The following is a 21,728-nucleotide window of genomic DNA, read 5'->3' on the forward strand; positions in this document are numbered from 1 at the left end:
TTCACTAAATCTTCTCTTTCCTTATACTTCGTATATTGATTTTGTTACTATAGTACACATAATTTGGAAAGAAAAAAAAAACAGATAGAATACATGAATTAATTGTCACACTATTATTACGAAGTATTATTATCTGATAAAAAGGTTTTATGTTATTTTTTGGATTTTTTGACATTTGCTACCACTAAAAACATCTCTCTTCAGATTCAGTACCAATTTTTTTTTAAAATTTTTTTTGCTACCAGCCAAAACAAAGTTTGTTAAAAATCAATACCACTTGTCTTCAACCGTTAGTATTTCCGTAACCACCACCCAACCACCGTCCAGCCACCACTCCTTCCCACCCACTGCCTAATTCGCCGCCACTATTCAACATCAAACCCACCGCAACCACCACCCAACCACCAGCCCTTCCTCACCCACAGACCCACCAGCTACCCAAGCCACCTCCACCGTCGCCTGGGAGCCCAATCCCCTGCTCGCGAATCCGGCCACCTAGCCCCCATGTCGGCGCCGGCGTCACGACCCTCTTCTAAAAATGTCTTTCCAGCCCCGATCCCAACCTCGTTCCCAGCCCCCCTCCCCTTGAAAACCCGATCCAAGCCCCTTCCCCTCGATACCCGATCCCACGGTCTGGGTTTAGTGGTTTCGGGGGTAGTCGTGGTCTGGGTTCATGGGTATAGGGTTGTCGGTGGTGGTGGTCTGGGTTCGGGGGTATAGGGTTGTCGGTGGTGGTGGTCTGGGTTTGGGGGTTAGGGTGGTGTCGTGGTGGTGGTGAGATCTGGGTTCGTGGGTTTTGGGTATAGGGTTGTCGGTGGTGGTGGTCTAGGTTTGGGGGTTAGGGTGGTGTCGTGGGTGAGGTCGCCGGCGCCGACCGACTCTTTTGGCGCCGGCAGGTGGGAGGGGGAGGGGTGGGTGGCAGTTTAGGGGAGGGGGTGGCTGGGTTTTTTCTTTTTTTAATTTTTTTTTAATTTTTTTTTTTTTAATAAACTTAACGGAAATCCTAACGGATTCCGTTAAGTGGTAGTTATTTTTAACAAAATCTGATTTTGGTGGTAGCAAAGTAAATTTTTTTTTTTAAATTGGTACCGAATCTGAAGAGAGGCGTTTTTAGTGGTAGCAAATGTCAAAAAATCCATATTTTTTTTATTATAGTGATATACTAATATAGTGTGTAAAAGTAGGACGTTTGCAAACTTGGAAATTAGTACATCAAGAAACCAAACAAGTTCATACCTAAACAATAACTGTTATACTTTATAAAACTTCTAGATAGTATAATTTTTGTTGACATTTTAAATTTTAGTGTACCCTTGACCTTGAAATTATGAACTTTCCTACACATTACATAGTGACATAAACCTCAATACCTCCTCATACGAAAAATACTAAAATTATCTTCCCTAAAACATCATCAAATTCATCCGTTTAATTTTACTATTGGGATAATGGTCATACTCCCTTTGTTTTGTAGGTGTTATATTTTTCTATTGCAGTCTTTTTTTAAGTGTTACATTTTTTTAGCAAACCGCTATAATACATTTTAATATTATAATATTTATCTCCTCTCAAGGTCCTCATCATTCGTACCAAAACCTTTTTCTGTTTTAATTTTTTTTTTTCTCATGTATCCTTTAACTTTTCAATAAATTATTACTCCCATTATAAATATAATTAAAGATAAATTCCGATGAGAGAAAATTTATATAATTATATCGTCATACACCTTATGATGGAACATATCGAAACTTCATAGAATTTTAAACCACAAAGAATGTTCTATGCAAGTGCACAAGTCCAAATTTTCAACATATACATTAGAAAATGAAGTATATAAAAACTTTCATTTTCAAAGACATATATTTTTTTTCCTATCCAAAATCATTTGTTAATTTTCATAAATAAATAAAATTAAGCTTGAATTGTCAACCTTTTGACTAAAAAACCCGCTTGTTTCTCAACTCTAATATTTTTCTGACTCTTTCTTATTCAATACAATCACTCTGTCTTTACCTGCTAATTTTTCTCTGCTTTCATACCTTAACTCTGTTACTTCTCCTACATTATTAATAATCTTACACCCCAATTTTTAAAGGGTTTTTCTTTTTATTTGTTCCCCTTTTTATATAAATTTTTTTTATTGTTTATAATTATTTTTCCACTTTTTCTTTGGTTTTTTTGTTATTAATTTTTATTTGTTTTGAGAGAAAGTAAAAATGGGACAAAAACAATCAAGAGATAAACTGTTGTACGATTATGTTATTAATGGAGATGTTGGTGGTATTCAATTTCTCTCTAAACAAGGCGCTGGTCTAGAGGTAATTTATCTACTGTAACTTATTTTCCGTGTACAATAACATGTCGTTTTAATCAGGTGCACCATGAGCACAGTGCACGGTGCATACATGCACCATCGATATCACACAAATTACTAAAGTACTGGTGTAGTAAGTTGTGTTATGCATATAATTGTTACTTTGTATCAAGTGTGATCGTGTGGAATCTATGTTACGTTTAGCCTGTATATATGTAACATAGATTTATTGCTGATTTTTCTTTTGGGTATAGTTTTAGCTAATATTATGATAATAAGATGCTTGTGATTTGATGATTTTTTAATTTTTTTTTTATTATTATTGTTGGTGATTTGATAGTGGAAAAAAGAAGGGAAAACTCCTCTTATTGTAGCAGCCAAGGATCCTGGTCTGTATGATATTGCCAAAATTCTCATTGAATTGGGTGCCAATGTTAATGCTTATTGTAAAGGTAAATTTTCTGATTTTTTTTCAAGTTCATATTTTTTTAAGGGTACTGATAAAAATGAAAAAAGAAAAGTCAAATATTAATTACAAGATCATCCTAATTTAGATCTTGTTTACAAGATGTTTGATGGTCAAGAAAGTTACTTTAAACCCGGGTTTGTTTTTCATCATATACAGAGAGTCATGGAGGAACACCACTACATTATGCAGCAAAGGAAGGACTAAAAAACACTGTTGCATTACTTCTTACACATGGAGGTATGTCTATTTTTAGAAGAACTTCGAAATCATGTACTACTGAATACAGGATATGTCAAATTAGTCAGTCGAGTTGGGTTTAGGCTCATCAACCTATTTCTTTATCCTGGATTTGAAGTATTTTTGTACTGATTTTAGTTTACTTTTGAGATTCCAAACCAGCCTAGGTTGGCAGTCTATCAGTAATACTAGTTTTTGACATTCTATCAGTACTGTTAGTTTTTGACAGTCCATCAGTACTGATAGTTTTTGACAGTACATCAGTACTGATAGATTTTGACAGTCCATCAGTACTATGATCAAAAGGAATCTCAGAATTGGCAATGTACATTATAACAACAGATTAATGCTCTTGTATGAATGTACAGCCAATGCTTTTGTCAAGAATCGAGAGCGTCAGACTCCACTGGATGTTGCTAGGAAGAATGGTCGTAATCTTGTTGTTAAAGAGATTGAGGTTTGATTTGCTTAAATTCTTGTTGTTCTTGCTACAATACTTTCATAGTTAAGCTGTGTTAAATAATACTTTTTGTTCCTCAATGTTCTTAAATTGTTTCTTTTCCCTTTCTAGAGCCGTATTTGCTATTTTGCTGGTCCAATACGCGAAACTTTGGGCCCAGGATGGTCTGATGTACCAGCTCCACAATCATCTTCAACAAGAATAAGGTCAGTAATTTTACTTGCCTGATTTTTTTTGTACTAACATTATTTTTTTCGTGTGTTCTGCTCAAATGTGATTTTTACATCAAACTATATCTTGTTCTTGTGCAGTTGGATTGTTGTAGTACCTCGCAGTCCTCATAATCCTCCAAAACCTCCGAAAATAGAGCTTGTTATCTACTCAACTGCTGAAGTATGTTTTTTCTTTAAATGTTCAATTTTTTTTATTACTAGCATACACTACTAGTATCAATCAAATTTAATTGTTGAGCTGTAATTGGCAAATTGGCTAAGCTTTGGGTTGGTCAATTTAGTTTTGATCACATTTTCTCGGTTGGATTCACCTTGGGTTAGCTTTGTTAAAACATTTGCTTGTTGGTGGAATTAGACTGCATTGTTCCCTATAGAAATGGATGAGTTTAATACTTTCAGTAATCAGTACTGTAATCTGCTAGTGCCATTCAATTGTTGCACTTTTAACATATTAGTGTTTCTTCTTGATCTGTTGAGCAGGATGCTGAGCCTCGTAAAATTATCTCTCTTAGTCGGTATAGTATAAAAGCTCCAAGATTCGATCAACCAAGTCCTTGTTTGATAATTTCCAACAAACAGACCAGTGAGTTCATACATGTTCATCTTTTGACTACCCTGCTCTTATTTTCTGTTTAGCTTGATATATCATGCGTTTAAATTGAGGTGAAGAAGCTATTGGAAAGAAAGTATACTGATCTTTGTTCTCTTGTTCAGAATATAAATTCTCATCAGTTACCTACAGCGACAGGCAGCAGCTTCGACGATTGTACAATGCTTGTAAGGGAATCTCTCAGGTGTTTTTTTGACTGACATGATTTGTGATATCTAGCTAAAATAAGATTGACAGCCCCCTGTATGAATTGAGCTTAGTAGCTTAGGCGAAACTTGTGACGTGAACTCTTTTCAACTAAATATTGCTTATAAGATTGACAGCCCCCTGTATGAATTATAATTGAACTCTTTTCAACTAGATGTTGCTTATTTTAGCTTACTTGAGCGAAATTAAGTGCAAAGGAATGACAAGCTTCAACATGAACACTGAATGCTTCATTTTCCGAATGACATGTATGCAGGTCATGCCAGCCTCGGCTCAGATGATGATCTCTGATGCTATTGGTCCACCAATGCATACAGCCTCCCAAATCAGTAGTCCTGCATGGAGAACACCCAGTAATTTATCACCTCCCATGACACCCCACAACAGTGTTTGGGTGCACGAATCACCAAGGCGCAGAGATCACTATGGTGGCAACCACTGGGGTGCTACACAATTGAATCCTGTACCCTTGCAGACACCTGATAGATTCATGCAGACACCTAATAGAGTCTTGCAGACACCTGATAGGTTCCCTGCAGTGGCTGTAGCTTCTCCTCCGATCCCTTCAGCTCCTCCGATCAATAATACTTCAACTAGTATCGATGAAGTTTTCAATCCATCTGCTGAGTCTGCAGGACAAAAAGCACCTGTTGTTACTGAATCGACAGTGTGTGTAGTATGTTGGGAAGCTCCAGTTGAGGGAGCGTGTGTCCCATGTGGGCACGTGTCTACGTGTATGTCTTGCTTGAAGAAGATTAAGGACGATGATGGAGGTTGTCCCGTTTGCAGAGCTGAGATTGATCAGGTTGTAAAACTCTATGGTATCTAAAGTTAAAGAGAGAGATATAGAAAAGGAGGTAGGATTTTGTACATAAGACTGAGTGGATTATTGGTGATTCTTTTTTTTTTTTTTTTTTTGGGAAGGGGGGGCTTGTTATCTCAAATTATGCAATAAAACGTAACAAAATATTGCTGGTCCTATATACAGTATAATTTATAACATGTGGATATCAACTAACTTTAATTAGTTAAAGTCTTAGGAAGTGATATCCAAGATCTGAAATCAAATCTCGTCTACATCATTGTCTTTGTGGCTCTCTCAACACCATACATATATTAATTGATACTCCGTATATACTATAGTATCAATATGTCAGCATCACAAAGTACATAGAAGTATATTACATTTAGAAATTCAAGAGCATACAATATGCTAAAATGAATTATGTTCTCAACAGCTTGGTGAAAAATTGATGAATTCCTTAAAATAGTTCAGCGTATTCTTGATTGCAAAATTGCTGTTAATGCTTGGTCACATTGTGTGCCCTGTAGTTGAGGTTACATACCAGAAATAGCAATGGTTTTTATGAAGATTTTATACTTGCAAGGTTCGTATAATTATTAATAATCAAACTTAGAAACCATAAAAGAAAAACATTACAAGTAATTACGAAAGTAGTAGTTGTTTTTCTAAAATACCAGATGGTCCAAATCTAACAACATTTATGAGCTGAATTAAGTAAATTGCTAACAATAATAATCAACACAACATTACATAATAGTATAATACATATACAAGTATATTCGATATAGCAATCAATTAGTCTCTTCATCTTCCCTAATCACAACTGGTTAATCTTTCACTTCGAACAGTTGAGAATCAAAGGACTCTTCACAAACATAAAATAAAGACATGCTAATCAGAGTAATCACCCTTAAATGCAATCATTGCTGCCACTAAAATGCATCAAAAGAAAGTGCCATAGAAATAGATTATAAGATTATTAGACCCACAGCTGCTTTGTGGCCTCCATTCTTTCAACTAAACTGCTAATTTCAGATTGCATTCGAATCTTCATCTTGTAGTAATCAGAGTGCGTATTCTCAAGAATTCTTAGCTCCTCTAATTTCTTTCTTCTCCTTTCTTCAGCCTCTTGCAAGCACAACTTTGCAAGTTTCTCACTGTACTCTTCATCCAGCTTCACAGTTTTTGTCTCTACCATTTGACGATATGTATCCACCTCTTTTCTTGCTTCATCTGCTCGATTCTGGAACATCCTGGCTTCTGTTTCCTTCAAGCGGATAATACTTTCCATGCTGTCAAATCCATCCTTGTTTGACAAATTCCCAGACCACTCGTTAGCTAATTGTCGCTCACTTGATAAATTTGGCTTGGAACTGCTTTGATGGAAATCATAAGAACGCAAACCTTGCAGCATGGTAGCAGAGTTGATGAAACTAGACTTTTGAGCCAAATTGGAGGATAGAGAAGGGAACACATTATCTCGACGACGCCCTTGACTGGCTGTAAGTTCATTTGCCCCAACACCAGTAGGAGCAAAATCTGCTGTGTCCTCCTTGTCTGTGACAGAAGAAATCCATGAACATTTAAGTAACCAGTTGGACAAATTTTATAAACTTGTAGACAAGTTTCATATTAACTTGAATAGATTTCATCAAAAGCAGTAAACAATATCACCTCTGTCAAGCACAGAAGTTATGATGAATTCAAACTTTTAGCTAGTGGTACAGGGCCAAGAGCAACTTATCAGACAAATATGCTGGCAACGTTTTTTGTTCATATTGCCAATAAGAATATAAACTTTTATACAACATCAATTATTGAAACACTATGTCATAATATTACATTTACCAGAAGTCAGTCATCATCAACGTTGGCAAAGAATGGTCCTAAACACAATATAACAATAATATAATCGGAAGTCTGATTTACTCCCTCAATGCAACTTATATTCATAAAATCCCATGAAGATTCTTATAAAACAAAAAAAATTCATCAGTATTTCACAAATTGTGTATACAAAGATGAACCTCGACTCTTAAATAAATGAGTTTATATATTCCTGCTAACAATTGTACTAATTGATATGACAAGACTAATGGAAATTCTCCCAATTTAAAACACCCTTCTCATCCCTTGTTAAAGTCTCTCTGAAAAATCAAATTGCCTGGCAGCAATAGTCATCTTTGCTTACCAGCAATAAATCATCCTATTTTAGTGAATATTATACTTTTCAATTTTACACATTAAAAAACCAATTAACAGAGACCACATTAAACATTGATCCAGTTCTTTCACAAATCCCCAAATCCAAAATAACGGATCCCATATCCAAACCATTGCTCAGATGCAAGTGGAAAATAGCTTTAAGCTATTTATGTTAGTAAAATCGCCTATAAAAAATGACTATTCCCAGAACTTGGTAGACAGGAGACTAACAAGTATGCCATCTTAAATACAAAAATTGGGAATGGGACAAGCAGAAGACATTGATGAAAACAAAGTGTTCATAAAATAAAATACGTAGTAAGTTGGTTTTTAAAAAGAAATCTGTTATGACTTTTACCAGACTTGGAGGTGAAGAAATGAATAATGACATGGCAGGCATCTGACGGAGATATAGCCCTTCTTTCAAGCCTTGTGAGCAATTCAGCAGCTTTAAGATATAGCTCTTTGCCTTTTAGATCTTCACTTCCTTTAAAGATTCTTCTAACACAATCAAGCTCCTTAATCAGTGTCTGTATACCCCATTCTTTAGCACAAAAGATAAACACATCTTTGACAAATCCAAACATTTCGGAAGCATGACCACATCCAACACAATAGAATTGCATCTCAGTTTTGCCAGAGGACCCCTTCAAGCTAGGGCCAGGTCTTATTAGATTATTCTCAGCACCACAGGCAGCATGACACCAATGAGAGCAAGCATCGCATCCAACCCAACTACAGGTATTGTTGGCACAATCATAGTTATAACACACAGAACACATACACTGGCTGCAAAATCCCTTCTTTGTCGAGCAAATCTTACAGTCACAGTCATCCACAGGCAGCAAGGATTTACAGTTTATATTTCTACATCTCTGGAAGAAGAAAATTTCAGCCAATTCACTGGTTGGGAGACGAGCTTTCCCTGAAACAAAATCATTAAGCCCAAATTTTACTGCAACCAGAATCTCCAATTGTAGTCTGTCGGACTTAGAAAGAGTCTCCGTTGTAAGTTCTGACCTTTTTTCGAGCAAATTTTGCAGACAAACTAACTCATCTTTTTTCTCAGGTGATGCCATTAGACAGTTCAAGTACTCCTTAGCTGATTCAATAGCTTCAGCAGGAAGCTCACGAGATAATTGCGACATAACAGTAGCATGTTCTGTAATGACATCACGAACAATCCTTTCTCCTCTGGAAAGCTTGTGTCCTTTCATATCCTCCAAATTATTCAGCCCCTGGTCCAATGATTTACTCATGGAGTCAACAAAGCACAAATCAGTTCTTGGCTTGGCAGGCAATTCTGAGGGAAAGAAAGAACTAGTATCTGAGGCAGCAGCCCTATACAGACTGTTACCTGGATCCCTATTAAAAGTATGGGATCTGTTCAACAAAGTATAAGCTACACCACCACCACCGTGATTTGATAAAGAGACCCCATCTCCAATTGGCTTAAAACGACTATGAACAGAACCATTGGTTCCTTCACCACAATTCCAAATTTGATCAGTCTCCCTCCTACGACTACCAACCGAATTCTCATAATAATCAGTAGAATTGTGAGTTAACGAGCAGCTAGGGTTATGTGAAAATGGGTGAGAGTAAGAGTATGATAACGAAGCAGCGGTAAAATCATCAGAGCATGTTACTTGGGTATTATTATTGTTATTGTTATTATTATTTGAAAGGGTCAAAGACTGCACACTCCTACACGGCATAGGACGCACAACAGCATCACAATTTGGTGGTGCGGCATTTGATGCAGAAAGCGAAAGAGAAACATTAGGCAGAGCTAGAGACAGGTCAAGTGTCTGTGTCTCAAGCTTAGGCTTCTTCCAGCCATCTCCCTTTCTCCTGCCATCCTCCTGAGCTTCTCGTTTTGACGTACCGCCATCACTGTTGCTCAACTGTAAAAAATCCCTCTCCACCCATTTTTCCTCCTGGTTTGAATTCTCCTCCTGAGCAAGGGAAGGAGGGCGGTCACTGGGCCCAGGGAGAAAAGGTCTATTTTCATGGTTTTGTTCTGACATTTAAGGGTTATATTATAAACTTAAGCCTGCAAAACATTAGCAATTAGAAAGAATCAAATATCAAAGTAGGATCCAAAAATTACATAAAAGTCTTTTAGCTTAAGGATCTGAACAGAAAAATACAGCAACGAGATCGCTCATTTTAATCTTTCATAATTTCAGTACATAATAGTTCAATAATTCACCTCGGGAGGACCTTAGATTGGCTATAAACTCTATACTGACATGTAAATAAACAATAAACATTAAATTGTGAACTTGATATTCGATGATTATCAAAAGAAAAGGAATTAAATAAAAAAATAAATAAAAATAAAATAAGTCTTACCTCAGTAGCTGTTCAATTGAGGAAATCAGGAGAGAAAGCTGACAAGCCGCTTCAAAGAAAAATTCAGAGTACACTTCACTGGAAAAAATAAACATAAATGTGATAAATTGAAAACAACAAAAAATGGATTGATAAGGAAAAAGACATTCTTCAAGGCAAAAATAAAAACAATTACTAATGACGTCATAAATAATGGCAATAACAATACGAAGGGAATCATATTGAATAGACAACTAAGACAAGCTTTTCAAATTTTCAATGCATAAATGGAAGTATTATCAATTACTCTACTTTTGAATTAGTGTATAATTCGATTATCATTATGAATTAAGTTCCAGGACACTGACACCACTCAAACCCCTGTGCATCAACAACACTCTCATGAGCACACACAGCACACTGCAGACATTACCAATAGCAATAGCAGCCCTGACATTGAGGTAGCTTTGAACTTGTTGCACTTACATAGCCACACGCATACCCATTCAAACAATTCCTCACATGCACAAACTTCGACACCAAACTGCTAGTAAATCAAGCAGCATGGACCAAATAACAAAGAAAACCAAACAAGGTCCCAACTCCACCTATATACCATGCTCATTAATATAATCAGAACACAAGCAGTCAAGAAGATGATGGTGACGGTATCAAAACACCAGACATGTAAGATGAAATTTAAACATCAAAATAATATAATTGCCATATACTTGATCACTTTAATTAGGAAGCTACTCAAATAATCAGAAGGATATTTGAGAAACATATTTAAAACCCTAAACAGTATACTACTATTCATGAAATCATATAACACATTTTTATTATAATTTTCCTACCAAAAAGATATGTATCTAATCAATCTAAAATTAGGGGGAAATTCTAGTTATGTCATCCTACCAGAGGAATGCAATGCTATTAGGGACTTAGGGCTATTCACTGGAGTAAGGACTGTATTCCTAACATATTAAAGTAAAATCTAAACATTCTAGAGTTTATAAATAATACTTCCTCCGTTTTCTTTTAATTGCACCATTTGAGTTGAGCAAAAAATTTAACAAAGGTATAAAATAAATAAATAACCATGTGACTACTGACTACAAACAAAGGAGAGAAAGTAAAAGTGAGGTAACAAAGGTAAATATCAAATGTGAGTGAGGGTAAAATAGGTATTTGGTGTGCGAGCACAAACAAAAAAGTTATGAAAGTATACCCATTATTACAATGGTGCAATTGATATGCAACTTCCCTAAAAAGAAAATGGTGCAATTAACCAAAAAAAAAAAAAAAAAAAAAAAAAAAAAACGGAGTTAATATTAAACAAAATGGTGGTCTGGTCCAAGACCGGATAACTAAGGTTAACTTCCTTAACCGAGTCCGAGTAACATAGCCCTTAACTACTCATTTTTAGAAGTGCAAATGTACTGTACTCCTCATTTTCATTTACTCTCTGTTATAGATTGACTAAATTAATTATAATTAACACAATTAAGTAAGGAAGGCTTGGCAACCAATTGATTAATGATCGAACAGGGAAGATATTCAAACAGGGGATACAATAGCAACTTTAGGCTGCCAATCTCTAAGCAACTTGAGGTTGCAACTCTCCAAAGTTTACTCACAATTTTCTGGATAAAGACTACTACAAGATTAAACTATCATACTTATACTAATGGTCAAGGCTGACCTTAAGGTAAGTACATGTGACTACTTTACTAATATGGAAAAACCATAAATTAACATGGCTAAAGATGGTTGCTCCTCCTTCCTTCATTCTTCTTAATTGCTTTTGGCCTTTAGCAAAGCAATGCCTTCCCTAGATTTGTTGCTGCTGACTTCTTTTCCCGCGCCTCGTGTACACCAATATTGGTTGATTTCACCTTGTCCTCAAGGTGGAAGGAAGGAAATCGATCGACCATAGCTTGATACTCTTCCCATGTAGCTTCAAATGGAGGCAATCCGGACCACTGAATGAGAGCTTCTAGGACCACCCTGTTCCCTCCCCTGCACTCGCGAACATCTAACAATTTCTCGGGTTCGACCATTAGCTCCAATTCTGCCGTCAGTTGAGTCGGAATGGTTTGGCCGGTGATGTTGCTCCCCTTAGCTCGCTTCAATTGTGACACGTGGAAGGTGGGATGTAGTTTACATGAGCTGGCAGATCCAACTTGTACGCAACTTTGCCCACGCGTTGGAGGATCTTGAAAGGACCATAGAAACGGGCTGCCAGTTTCTCGAACAACCGTTTAGCCAAAGAACGCTGCTGATAAGGACGGATTTTGAGAAATACCTCATCCCCTACCTCGAACACCTCCTCTCGGCGGTGCTTATCCGCATTTGACTTCATGACCTGCTGTGCCCGAATCAAATTCAGCCATAATTCATCTAACATAAAATCGCGCTCCTTGAGTTGCTCCTCCAAGGACCCCACCGGAGTTTGTCCCGATCCCATCCTCATCAATTTTGGCAGATCCCTCCCGTACACCACCCTGAAAGGTGTCGTTTTGGTGGAGGTGTGTGGGGAGGTGTTGTATGCGAACTCCGCCCACGGCCCACTGAGCCCATCAATTGGGTTGTGCCGAGGCGAAACATCTCAGATACCCCTCTAAATTCTTGTTAACAATTTTTGTCTGACCGTCGGATTGAGGGTGATACGCCGTACTCCGATTCAATTGGGTACCCTGTAGCCTGAATAGTTCTCTCCAAACTGACTAATGAAAACTCTATCACGGTCGGAGACAATCAACGAAGGAAAACCGTGTAACCGTACGATTTCCCTTACAAACAGCTCTGCCACCTTCAAGGCGGTAAATGGGTGTTTGAGCCCCAAAAAATGCCCATACTTTGTGAATCGGTCAACGACCACCAAAATCACGTCCACCCCTTCCAATAGAGGAAGTCCCTCGATGAAATCCATCGAGATATACTCCTAAACGGCGGTCGGCACCGGAAGCGGTTGGAGGAGCCCCGCCGATCTTCTCTGAGAAGCCCGCTGGCAAACTTCGCGCACCCCCACGTATTCCGCCACCGCCTTGCGCATCCCCGCGTGAGCCACTCCGCTACCACACGGAGGTAGGTCTGAACCTCACCGTCGTGGCCTCCCATGGGGGAGTCGTGATACTCATGAAATAATTTGGGGATGATTTTGCCTGACTTAGGAAGAACAATCCTTCCCTTATATTGGACTCGGCCTTCTTTGAGAGTAAATCCATTGGGTCCAATCTCATTGGGCCGGAGGTTCCCCCTTATCTCAGTGATCCACTTATCAACTTCTAACTCTTTATCCAATTCTCCCCAATCAATATTTTGAGTGCAAACTAAGGCACTCAACTCGTATTGCTTTCTTGAAAGTGCATCCGCCACGCGGTTCGAAGCCCCGGGATTGTATTGAACCTCAAAATCAAACCCGACTAGTTTTCGCATCCAACGTTGATACTCATTGCCAATCTCATGTTGTTGAGTTATGTAACGAAGACTTTGTTGGTCAGTTCTTACTATGAAATGCCGACCCAACAAGTAGTGACGCCACTTAACTATAGCCAAACAAATAGCGATCATCTCCTTTTCATACACGGATTTAGCTTAAGCCCTTACCCCTAACAACTTACTATAGTAAGCGATGGGGCGACCCTCTTGCATCAATACCGCTCCTAACCCAAAACCAGAAGCATCGGTTTCGAGTATGAACTCCTTGAAATTTTGGAGCTTTCAGGGCCTGGTCTCAAAAAGTCTTGAAATTTTAGGGGATATATTTCAGGGTCATATAATGCCGTTTGGAACCATATATGATCATTATTTGTTGTTATAAATGTTCGTGGTAGGATTGAGTTAATGAAATTGGTCCAAGGTGTAAACTGGTAAATTGTTCGTTTAAAGTCAAATTGGATGGTTCCACCCACCTAATTGGACTCCCAGAGAGTATTAGGGACCATGGTAAATATTTCGGCATTTTTTATATCCGGGCGAAAAAAAAGTCAAAATATTCCAAAATTGAAGGCTAATATCTACACTTTTTGATAAATTTTGGAGGTTTCGGGACCCTGTGCCAAAAAGTCTTGAATTTCTATAGAATACATCTCGGGGTCATATAATGCCGTTTGGAACCATATATGCTCATTATTTGTTGTCATAAATGTTTGTGGTAGGCTTAAATTAATGAAATCGGTGCAAGTTGTAAACCGGTAAATTGGTCGTTTAAAGGCAAATTAGATGGTTCCACCCACCGAATTCGACTCCTGGAGCGTATTAGGGTCCATGGTAAACATTTCGGCAATTTTTATATTCGGGCGAAAGAAAATCAAAAAATTCCAAAATTGAAGGCTAATATCCACGCTTTTTTAGAATTTTTGGAGTCTTTAGGGTTCGGTTTTGAAAATTCTAGAAATTCTAGGTAATACATCTCGGGGTCATATAATGTCGTTTGGAACCATATATGATTATTATTTGTTGTCATAAATGTTCATGGTTGCCTTAAATTAATGAAATCGGTGTAAGTCTTTAACCGATAAATTGGTCGTTTAAAGGCAAATAGGATGGTTCACCCACCCAATTGAACTCTCGGAGGGTATTTGGGACCATAGTAAACATTTCGGCAATTTTTATATCCGGGCGAAAAATAGTCAAAAAAAAATTCCAGAAGTGAAGGCTAATATCCACGCTTTTTGAGAATTTTTGGAGTCTTCGAGACCCGATTTCGAAAATTCTTGAAATCCTAGGGAATACATCTTGGGGTCATATAATGTCGTTTGGAACTATTTATGATCATTATTTGTTGTCATAGATGTTCGTGGTAGGCTTGAATTAATAAAATCAGTGTAAGTTGTAAACCGGTAAATTTGTCGTTTAAAGGCAAATTGGATGGTCCCACCCACCCAATTGGACTCCTGGAGGGTATGAGGACCATGGTAAACAATTCGGCAATTTTTATATTCGGGCGAAAATTAGTCAAAAAATTTCAAAATTGAAGGCTAATATCCACGCTTTTTGGGAATTTTTGGAGTCTTCGATGCCCGGTTTCAAAAATTCTTTAAATTCTAGAGAATACATCTCGGGGTTATATAATGTCGTTCAGAACCATATATGATCATTTTTTGTTGTCATAAATGTTCATGGTAGGCTTGAATTAATGAAATCAGTGTAATTTGTAAACCGGTAAATTGGTCGTTTAAAGGCAAATTGGATGGTTCCACCCTCCCAATTGCACTTCTGGAGGGTATTACGGACCATGGTAAACATTTCGGCAATTTTTATTTCCGGTCGAAAAAAAGATAAAAAATTCCAAAATTGAAGGCTAATATCCACTATTTTTGAGAAATTTCGGAGCTTTCAGGGCCCGGTCTCCAAAAGTCTTGAAATTTTAGGGGATATATCTCGGGGTCATATAATGCCGTTTGGAACCATATATGATCACTATTTGTTGTTATAAATGTTCGTGGTAGGACTGAGTTAAAGAAATTGGTTTAAGGTGTAAACTGGTAAATTGTTCGTTTAAAGGCAAATTGGATGGTTCCACCCACCCAATTGGACTCACGGAGGGTGTTAAGGACCATGGTAAACATTTCGGCATTTTTTATATCCGGGCGAAAAAAAGTCAAAATATTCCAAAATTGAAGGCTAATATCCACGCTTTTTGATAAATTTTGGAGGTTTCGGGACCCTGTGTCGAAAAGTCTTGAATTTCTATGGAATACATCTCGGTTTCATATAATTCCGTTTGGAACCATATATAATCATTATTTGTTGTCATAAATGTTCGTGGTAGGCTTGAATTAATGAAATCAGTGCAAGTTGTAAACAGGTAAATTGGTCGTTTAAAGGCAAATTGCTTCAACAGCTCCCTTAAGAAAGTTGGCTGCTAACTTCTTCCTGCGGCCTATTTCCTCTTTGAGGCCCAATCTCCTCACTCTTCTCATTTTGGGCTTGTTCTACTTGATTTTTCTCGACCCATAGCCCACTGCCTTGCTTACTTATGGTCTTGAACATGGCTTCGAGTGAAATAAGGGCCGCTTCTAATGACGGATCTCCGGTGAGTGTCACCGGCACTCCGGCCACCGTGAACCGCATCTAGTGTGTCTTCTAATTAGTGGTGACTGTCCCTAATTTCTCTAGCCATTGAACCCCAAGAATTACATCGATGTTGCCTAGCCCGAGCGGAAGAAAATCTTCTACCACCGTAACTCCACCATTTAGCTTCAGTCTTACTCCTTGGCATACACCCTTACCACGCACGGTATCACCATAACCTAGTGACACTCCATATTCTCCTCCCTCCGTGAGTGGTATCTTAGCCGCTTCTACTACTGATGTTAATATGAAATTGTGTATAGCTCCCAGATCGATCATTACTACCACTTGCTTCCCTTTGATGACCCCTCTCAATCTCATGGTTTTCGGGTTCGAAATACCCATAACCGAACATAGTGAGACTTCCACATTGGCGTCGGGCTCCTCCCACACCTCCTTTTCCTCCAAGTCGCCTGTGTTCATCTCCTCCTCATCACCCCCGATTCCGGCAATCAACACACTCATTTCTTGTTTCTTACATCGGTGCCCAATTCCCCATCGTTCATCACAACGAAAACAGAGCACTTTGGCTCGTTTCTCCTGCAGTTCACTTTCCGTAAGTCGTCGAGGTCCACTTCCCACCTTACTTTGAGAGGTTGTGGGCCGGCCCATGTTGATAGAGCCTTGAGATTCTGGGGCCCTTGGCCATATTGGATTGTGGGTAGGGGCTGTGTGTAGCCCATAAGATTGAATCAAGCCTCCCCCACTTCTATAGAATTACTGGATCCGGCCCGCCAAGATCCAACACCCCCCTTTTTACCCCCACTTACTCTGTTTCATTCTTCAATTCGCCCAGCCAACTCCATGGCATCTTCTAGAGTGGTTGGGTGCTGCAATCAGAGCTCCGCCTTCACGTCTTCCTTCAACCCGTTCACAAATTGCCCCTTCATGAGGCTCTCGGGCACGTCTTCTAGAGGAAAAGCGAGTTCGATGAACCTCCGCCAGTGTTCCTCTGCCATGGTGGTTTGTGTGACGGCCAACCATTGCTTGTAATACCCGGATATTTTACGACTTTATATAATATATTTTATAGAAAAAAAATAAATAAAGTAATTTTTATAACTTATTTTATGTCTAGTAGAACTTTTGTTTACGAACTATAAATTATTTTCAACCATAATAAAATAATTGTATTTTAGAAGAAAAAAAAATAAGGGAAAGCCGCAGTCGTTTTCCAATTGCCGTGAGATGTGCTAATCAATCCCAAATTTGTTTCTTCTTATAAACTATTATTTCATTCTCTAATATCCATTATCTTGACTATGGATTTAAATGACGATGACTTACATTGTGAGATCAATATAGAAGCCGCTGCAAATTGCAACGTCAGTTGATCTAACTTTGCCTTGAATATTGTTGTTTCATTGTGTTATGTCGAAGGTAATCACACGAAACTTTTATTGGAGATGTTTGTGATATACTTTTGTATTATTATGTGCAAATACTATGATTTGTTGTTATTCGTATGATGATCAAGTTTTGTGTATATATTGGTTAATATGTCATGATATATAATTTAATTGTCGTATTATTTTGTTATATTATTGATTATATGATTGTGTTATAATTTATAGGGTTTTTAATGTTGTTTCTGTAGGGAGTATTGTTATATCGAGATTTTAGGGTTCCTAATGCATAGTATTATTTTTGGGTTGAGAATTGATTACAAATGGGTAACTAGTATGATTTCCCTATAAGAGTTGACATATACTACGATTGAATCGAGTTTGGATTGTCATGTTATTTGGGAACTCGTGCCAGTATTGAGATACTATTTATTATCAAGTTTATGATTATTTGATCAAGTATAAGATCAAAAGGTTGAGAATTATTATTTTATTCTTGGTCTGAGGCTCAACGTTGTATACCTTAGTCCTTGGCATGTTGGTAAACGGATGATAATCATGAGTAAAGAATGAGATACAATCTTTATTATTTATTTTTATATGGTCCCTTACAGCGGGAATTGGCCCGTATGTGGTCTGGTCTTTTCTGGTTATTGAGAGTATTCAAGTTTTTATACTTGTTGGTTTGTTATTTGAATACCCATGTCCAAAGCTAGGTATAAAACAAAGAGTGTGGCACACTTATTGGTTATGAGTTAATTGAGTGAAGGATTGTATTATTATTCGAGGTTGAGTTGATAAAGGTTATTTTTCAGAGTACAATGTGTAATGTAGTTTCGAACTACACTGTTTAATTGAGCAAGTATTGTCAATTATTAGATTATACTCTATATTCTGATATGTGGTGATTACTCGGCTTGTTGCAGACGTGTGTGTATTATTTTGTTGTGCTACTTGTGTTTGCGGCCATGTCTTTTTCCTATGGTGGCCCTGCGACGATCTATTTTGGAATTTGTCCTTAATGGTGAGCAGTCAAGATTGTAAGAGGTTGATCGAGAGATGATCGTAGCTAAAGGAGCTCAAGTGTTTCGATTAGTTTGTTATAACAAGTTTAATTTATAAAACTGTATAAATAGCTCACTTAGATTATTGGGTTGTAATTATTGGGATTATTGTAAGCCTTAACACTTAACAAGTTGTTGAGTGTGGCGGTAATACCTCTGGTTTAGGTGTATGCTTCCGCAATTTTATTCAAATGTTGTTTATTTTCCTTTAATTCCTATTTTTTTTATCAGCTAGTAAATCGGGGGTGTTACATTGCTCGTGCAAGGTGCCGGAGTTGGTTGGTCGGAATCCCTTCAGAACTCGTCTGGGAACTAGCGAACGGCCTTCTCCGTTGTTCCTAATGGTACCATTGGAACGCAGCGCCGTCCATGGACACCACCGCTGCCATCACCATGTCCTCCTCCGTCAACTTATAGAAGTCGAAGTACATTTTCGCTCTCATCACACAATTACTTGGGTCTTTGCCTTCAAACACGGGCATGTCGAGTTTCTTGTGTCGCCATCGATTGTCTCCGCCTCGTCGAACTGCTCCTCATCATTCCACCCCCTGGGTTCCCTCCTCCTCCATTCCGGCATTCCGAAGACCCTTTCCCTCGGGGTTCGCACCTCATTCTCACCATGGTTTTCGCTTCCGTCCTCAATTATGGGAATGTGTGGCTGAAAAGGTGGAGGTGGCGCTGGTCGGGGTTGCGCGGCTGCGGCAATGGTGGGCGCATTTCCTCTCTTAACTTCTCTTGCTCCCTCGCAGCTATGTTGGCTTGAACCTCCTGATCGTTGCGTCGACTCACCCTTCGAGTCTTACTCTGTCCTTTTGCCGCTTTCGCTTAGCCTCGAAAAACGACGTGAAGTGGTCGGTGATATTTTTCTGAGTGTCGGCCATAGCTCGGCCCACTGCATCTGCCATTGCCCGACCAATGAAGCATCCTGGTCGGTGAGTTTCTCTTCAATGGACTTCAGCCGCGACTCGACTTCCTCGAGCTTTCCGTCCACCACATCTACACGTTGGGTCAACGATGGTCCCGCCATGATTGACCGCTCTGATACCAAGTTTGTTATAGATTAACTAAATTAATTATAATTAGCACAATTAAGTAAGGAAGGCTTGGCAACCAATTGATTAATGATCGAACAGGGAAGATATTCGACCAACATGGGATACAATAGCAACTTTAGGCTGCCAATCTCTAAGCAGCTTGATGTTGCAACTCTCCAAAGTTTTCTCACAATTTTCTAGATAAAGACTACTGCCAGATTAAACTATCATACCTATACTAATGGTCAAGGCTGACCATAAGGTAAGCACATGTGACTACTTTACTAATATGGAAAAACCATAAATTAACATAGCTAAAGATGGTTGTTCTTCCTTCCTTCATTCTTCTTAATTGCTTTTGGCCTTTTGCAAAGCAATGCCTTCCCTAGATTTGTTGCTGCTGACTTCTTTTCCCGCGCCTCGTGTACACCAATATTGGTTGACTTGGGTTCATTACACTCTCTTGATTTGAAAATATAGCCCGGCCAATAAAAATCCAAGTGAGAGGACATCTAAGCTTACAAACACTACTTGCTTTAATAGAAGAATGTTGTGTAATCTCCGCCAGTCAACCAACTAAAATAACAAATTGGGGAAATTGTAGATATACTTCATTGTTATTCTTAGACATAACATTCAAAGAGGTGAACTAGTCTATATTGAAAAGACATAATGAAGTCATCCAAATCCCATCCAATCATAGACTGGTAGCATTTGTGACATCAAAAAGGATAACATATATATGAGTTGAAAAAAAAAATCAACCAATGAAGGTGGAAGCCGTGGAATTCTCAAAAGGACAAAACTCTTCATACACTTCACCACCCACCCACCCACTCACAAGTCAAAAAGATATGCAAATGAGCAAAGCACCCAACCCAAATCTTAGGCCAACTATAGAGGAACTTGAATCCACTACAATAATTTCTAAACATTTCTCCAAATTCCCAACCAAAGAGACTAAGAGAGCCCAAATTAATATTAGGATTATTAGTTAATCTTCAAATGCATTCATCCAGTATCTTACATTAACTAAGATGAACTACAACATTTATGCGATTTTCAATTTTCAAAAAGGTGATACTAATAATTGGATATACAACAACCTGGAAATGCACAGTAATAAGTCAAGATTCCCAAAACACCCATGTGATAAGTTTTAGTTATGAACTAAGCATCTCTATATGAAGAATAATCTAAAGCTGACCCTCGCAAACGACGAACTACTACATAATGTCATTAATAGCAGAAAATGGATAAAGATATAGTAGGCCATATGGTAGGCTAATACCATAACCATGCAACGCCAATTCCAGCTTAAATCAATGGCACCTCAATACATTAGTAAGACAAAGGAATGTCCCTAAATTTAAAAATTAAAAAAATTAAAATTAAAAATAAATAAAACAAATATACTACAATTCGATAAATGAATCAACTTCGTGTAATACCCAATTCGAATAACGGATAACCCAATTCAATAAATACATCAAGTGATCCCCAACTAAAATTATTAGAATTAGAACCCTAAACCCAAAACCCAATTCAATTAAATGAACCCGCAATCTTATAAATCAATCAATAAATTAGAGCTAAGATAACAAGTAACGATGAACTTACTAGATCAGAAAAGCTTAACAATTAAACTTCCATAAATCCAAAATTGAAACCCCAAGCAATTTCAAAACATCTAATCAAAAATAAACAATTTAATAAATCAGAAAAACTTACGTTTATGACATCAAATCAAGAGAGCTGAAATCGAGAGATACAACAAAACCGGCTGCTCAAAAACGCGGGTCAGCGGAGAGAGAAAGAGCAGCTACCAAAATCAACGCAACCCATTTTCAATTTTTAGGAGAAACAATTCAAACAAGAGTCTTTTCTTTTTTTTTCGTCTTCTTTGGTAAAGTTATTGTCTGAAAAGGATTGACAATAGTGACGACTAACGAGCTGGGCTCCCTTTGTTCAATTTATTTTTGCTTACTACGTATATGAATTTATTTGACTGTTGAATTTGACCAAATTTATTTGACCAAACTTTGATATTAAGGGTTCTATTAGATTCGTAATAATTGCAGTTATTCTCTTATATATATGCGTAAAACATCATAAATTTTTTATCACAACATATACGTGCGGTTGAGGCACATACTAAATTCAACAATGGTTATGACGAGGAGAGATGGGAATGACAACTTAAAAAAGGAAAAAAAAAACACAATTATAGCACATAGGGCTGACAATCCCTAACCCGACCCGATAACCCGAACAAATTCGACCTGAAGTTACTGAGAGAAACCCGACCAGATCCGAACCCGAATAA

At 37.9% G+C, this 21,728-nt stretch overlaps 2 protein-coding genes across 2 annotated transcripts; one reads left to right on the top strand and one right to left on the bottom strand.

Annotated features, from left to right (window-relative positions):
* The first annotated feature begins 710 nt into the window (after positions 1-710).
* Positions 711-5,905, top strand: LOC110733091 (putative E3 ubiquitin-protein ligase XBAT34). The gene is made up of 9 exons (XM_021913106.1): positions 711-2,318; positions 2,655-2,766; positions 2,940-3,020; positions 3,389-3,477; positions 3,592-3,686; positions 3,792-3,873; positions 4,194-4,296; positions 4,428-4,507; positions 4,787-5,905. Exons 1-9 carry the CDS (start codon positions 2,217-2,219, stop codon positions 5,357-5,359), a joined length of 1,317 nt encoding a protein of 438 aa, XP_021768798.1. The 5' UTR covers positions 711-2,216; the 3' UTR covers positions 5,360-5,905.
* Positions 5,906-6,020: 115 nt separating this feature from the next.
* LOC110733088 (protein OBERON 3-like) lies at positions 6,021-21,356 on the bottom strand. Its single transcript, XM_021913103.1, has 4 exons — positions 21,134-21,356; positions 9,899-9,976; positions 7,899-9,596; positions 6,021-6,892 (listed from the first exon to the last, which is right to left on the bottom strand). The coding sequence occupies exons 3-4, from the start codon at positions 9,568-9,570 to the stop codon at positions 6,315-6,317; spliced, it is 2,250 nt and encodes a 749-aa protein (XP_021768795.1). The 5' UTR covers positions 9,571-9,596; positions 9,899-9,976; positions 21,134-21,356; the 3' UTR covers positions 6,021-6,314.
* Positions 21,357-21,728: the final 372 nt, after the last annotated feature.

This window comes from Chenopodium quinoa, unplaced genomic scaffold (assembly GCF_001683475.1).
Source record: "Chenopodium quinoa cultivar QQ74 unplaced genomic scaffold, ASM168347v1, whole genome shotgun sequence".
Lineage (NCBI taxonomy): Eukaryota > Viridiplantae > Streptophyta > Magnoliopsida > Caryophyllales > Amaranthaceae > Chenopodium > Chenopodium quinoa.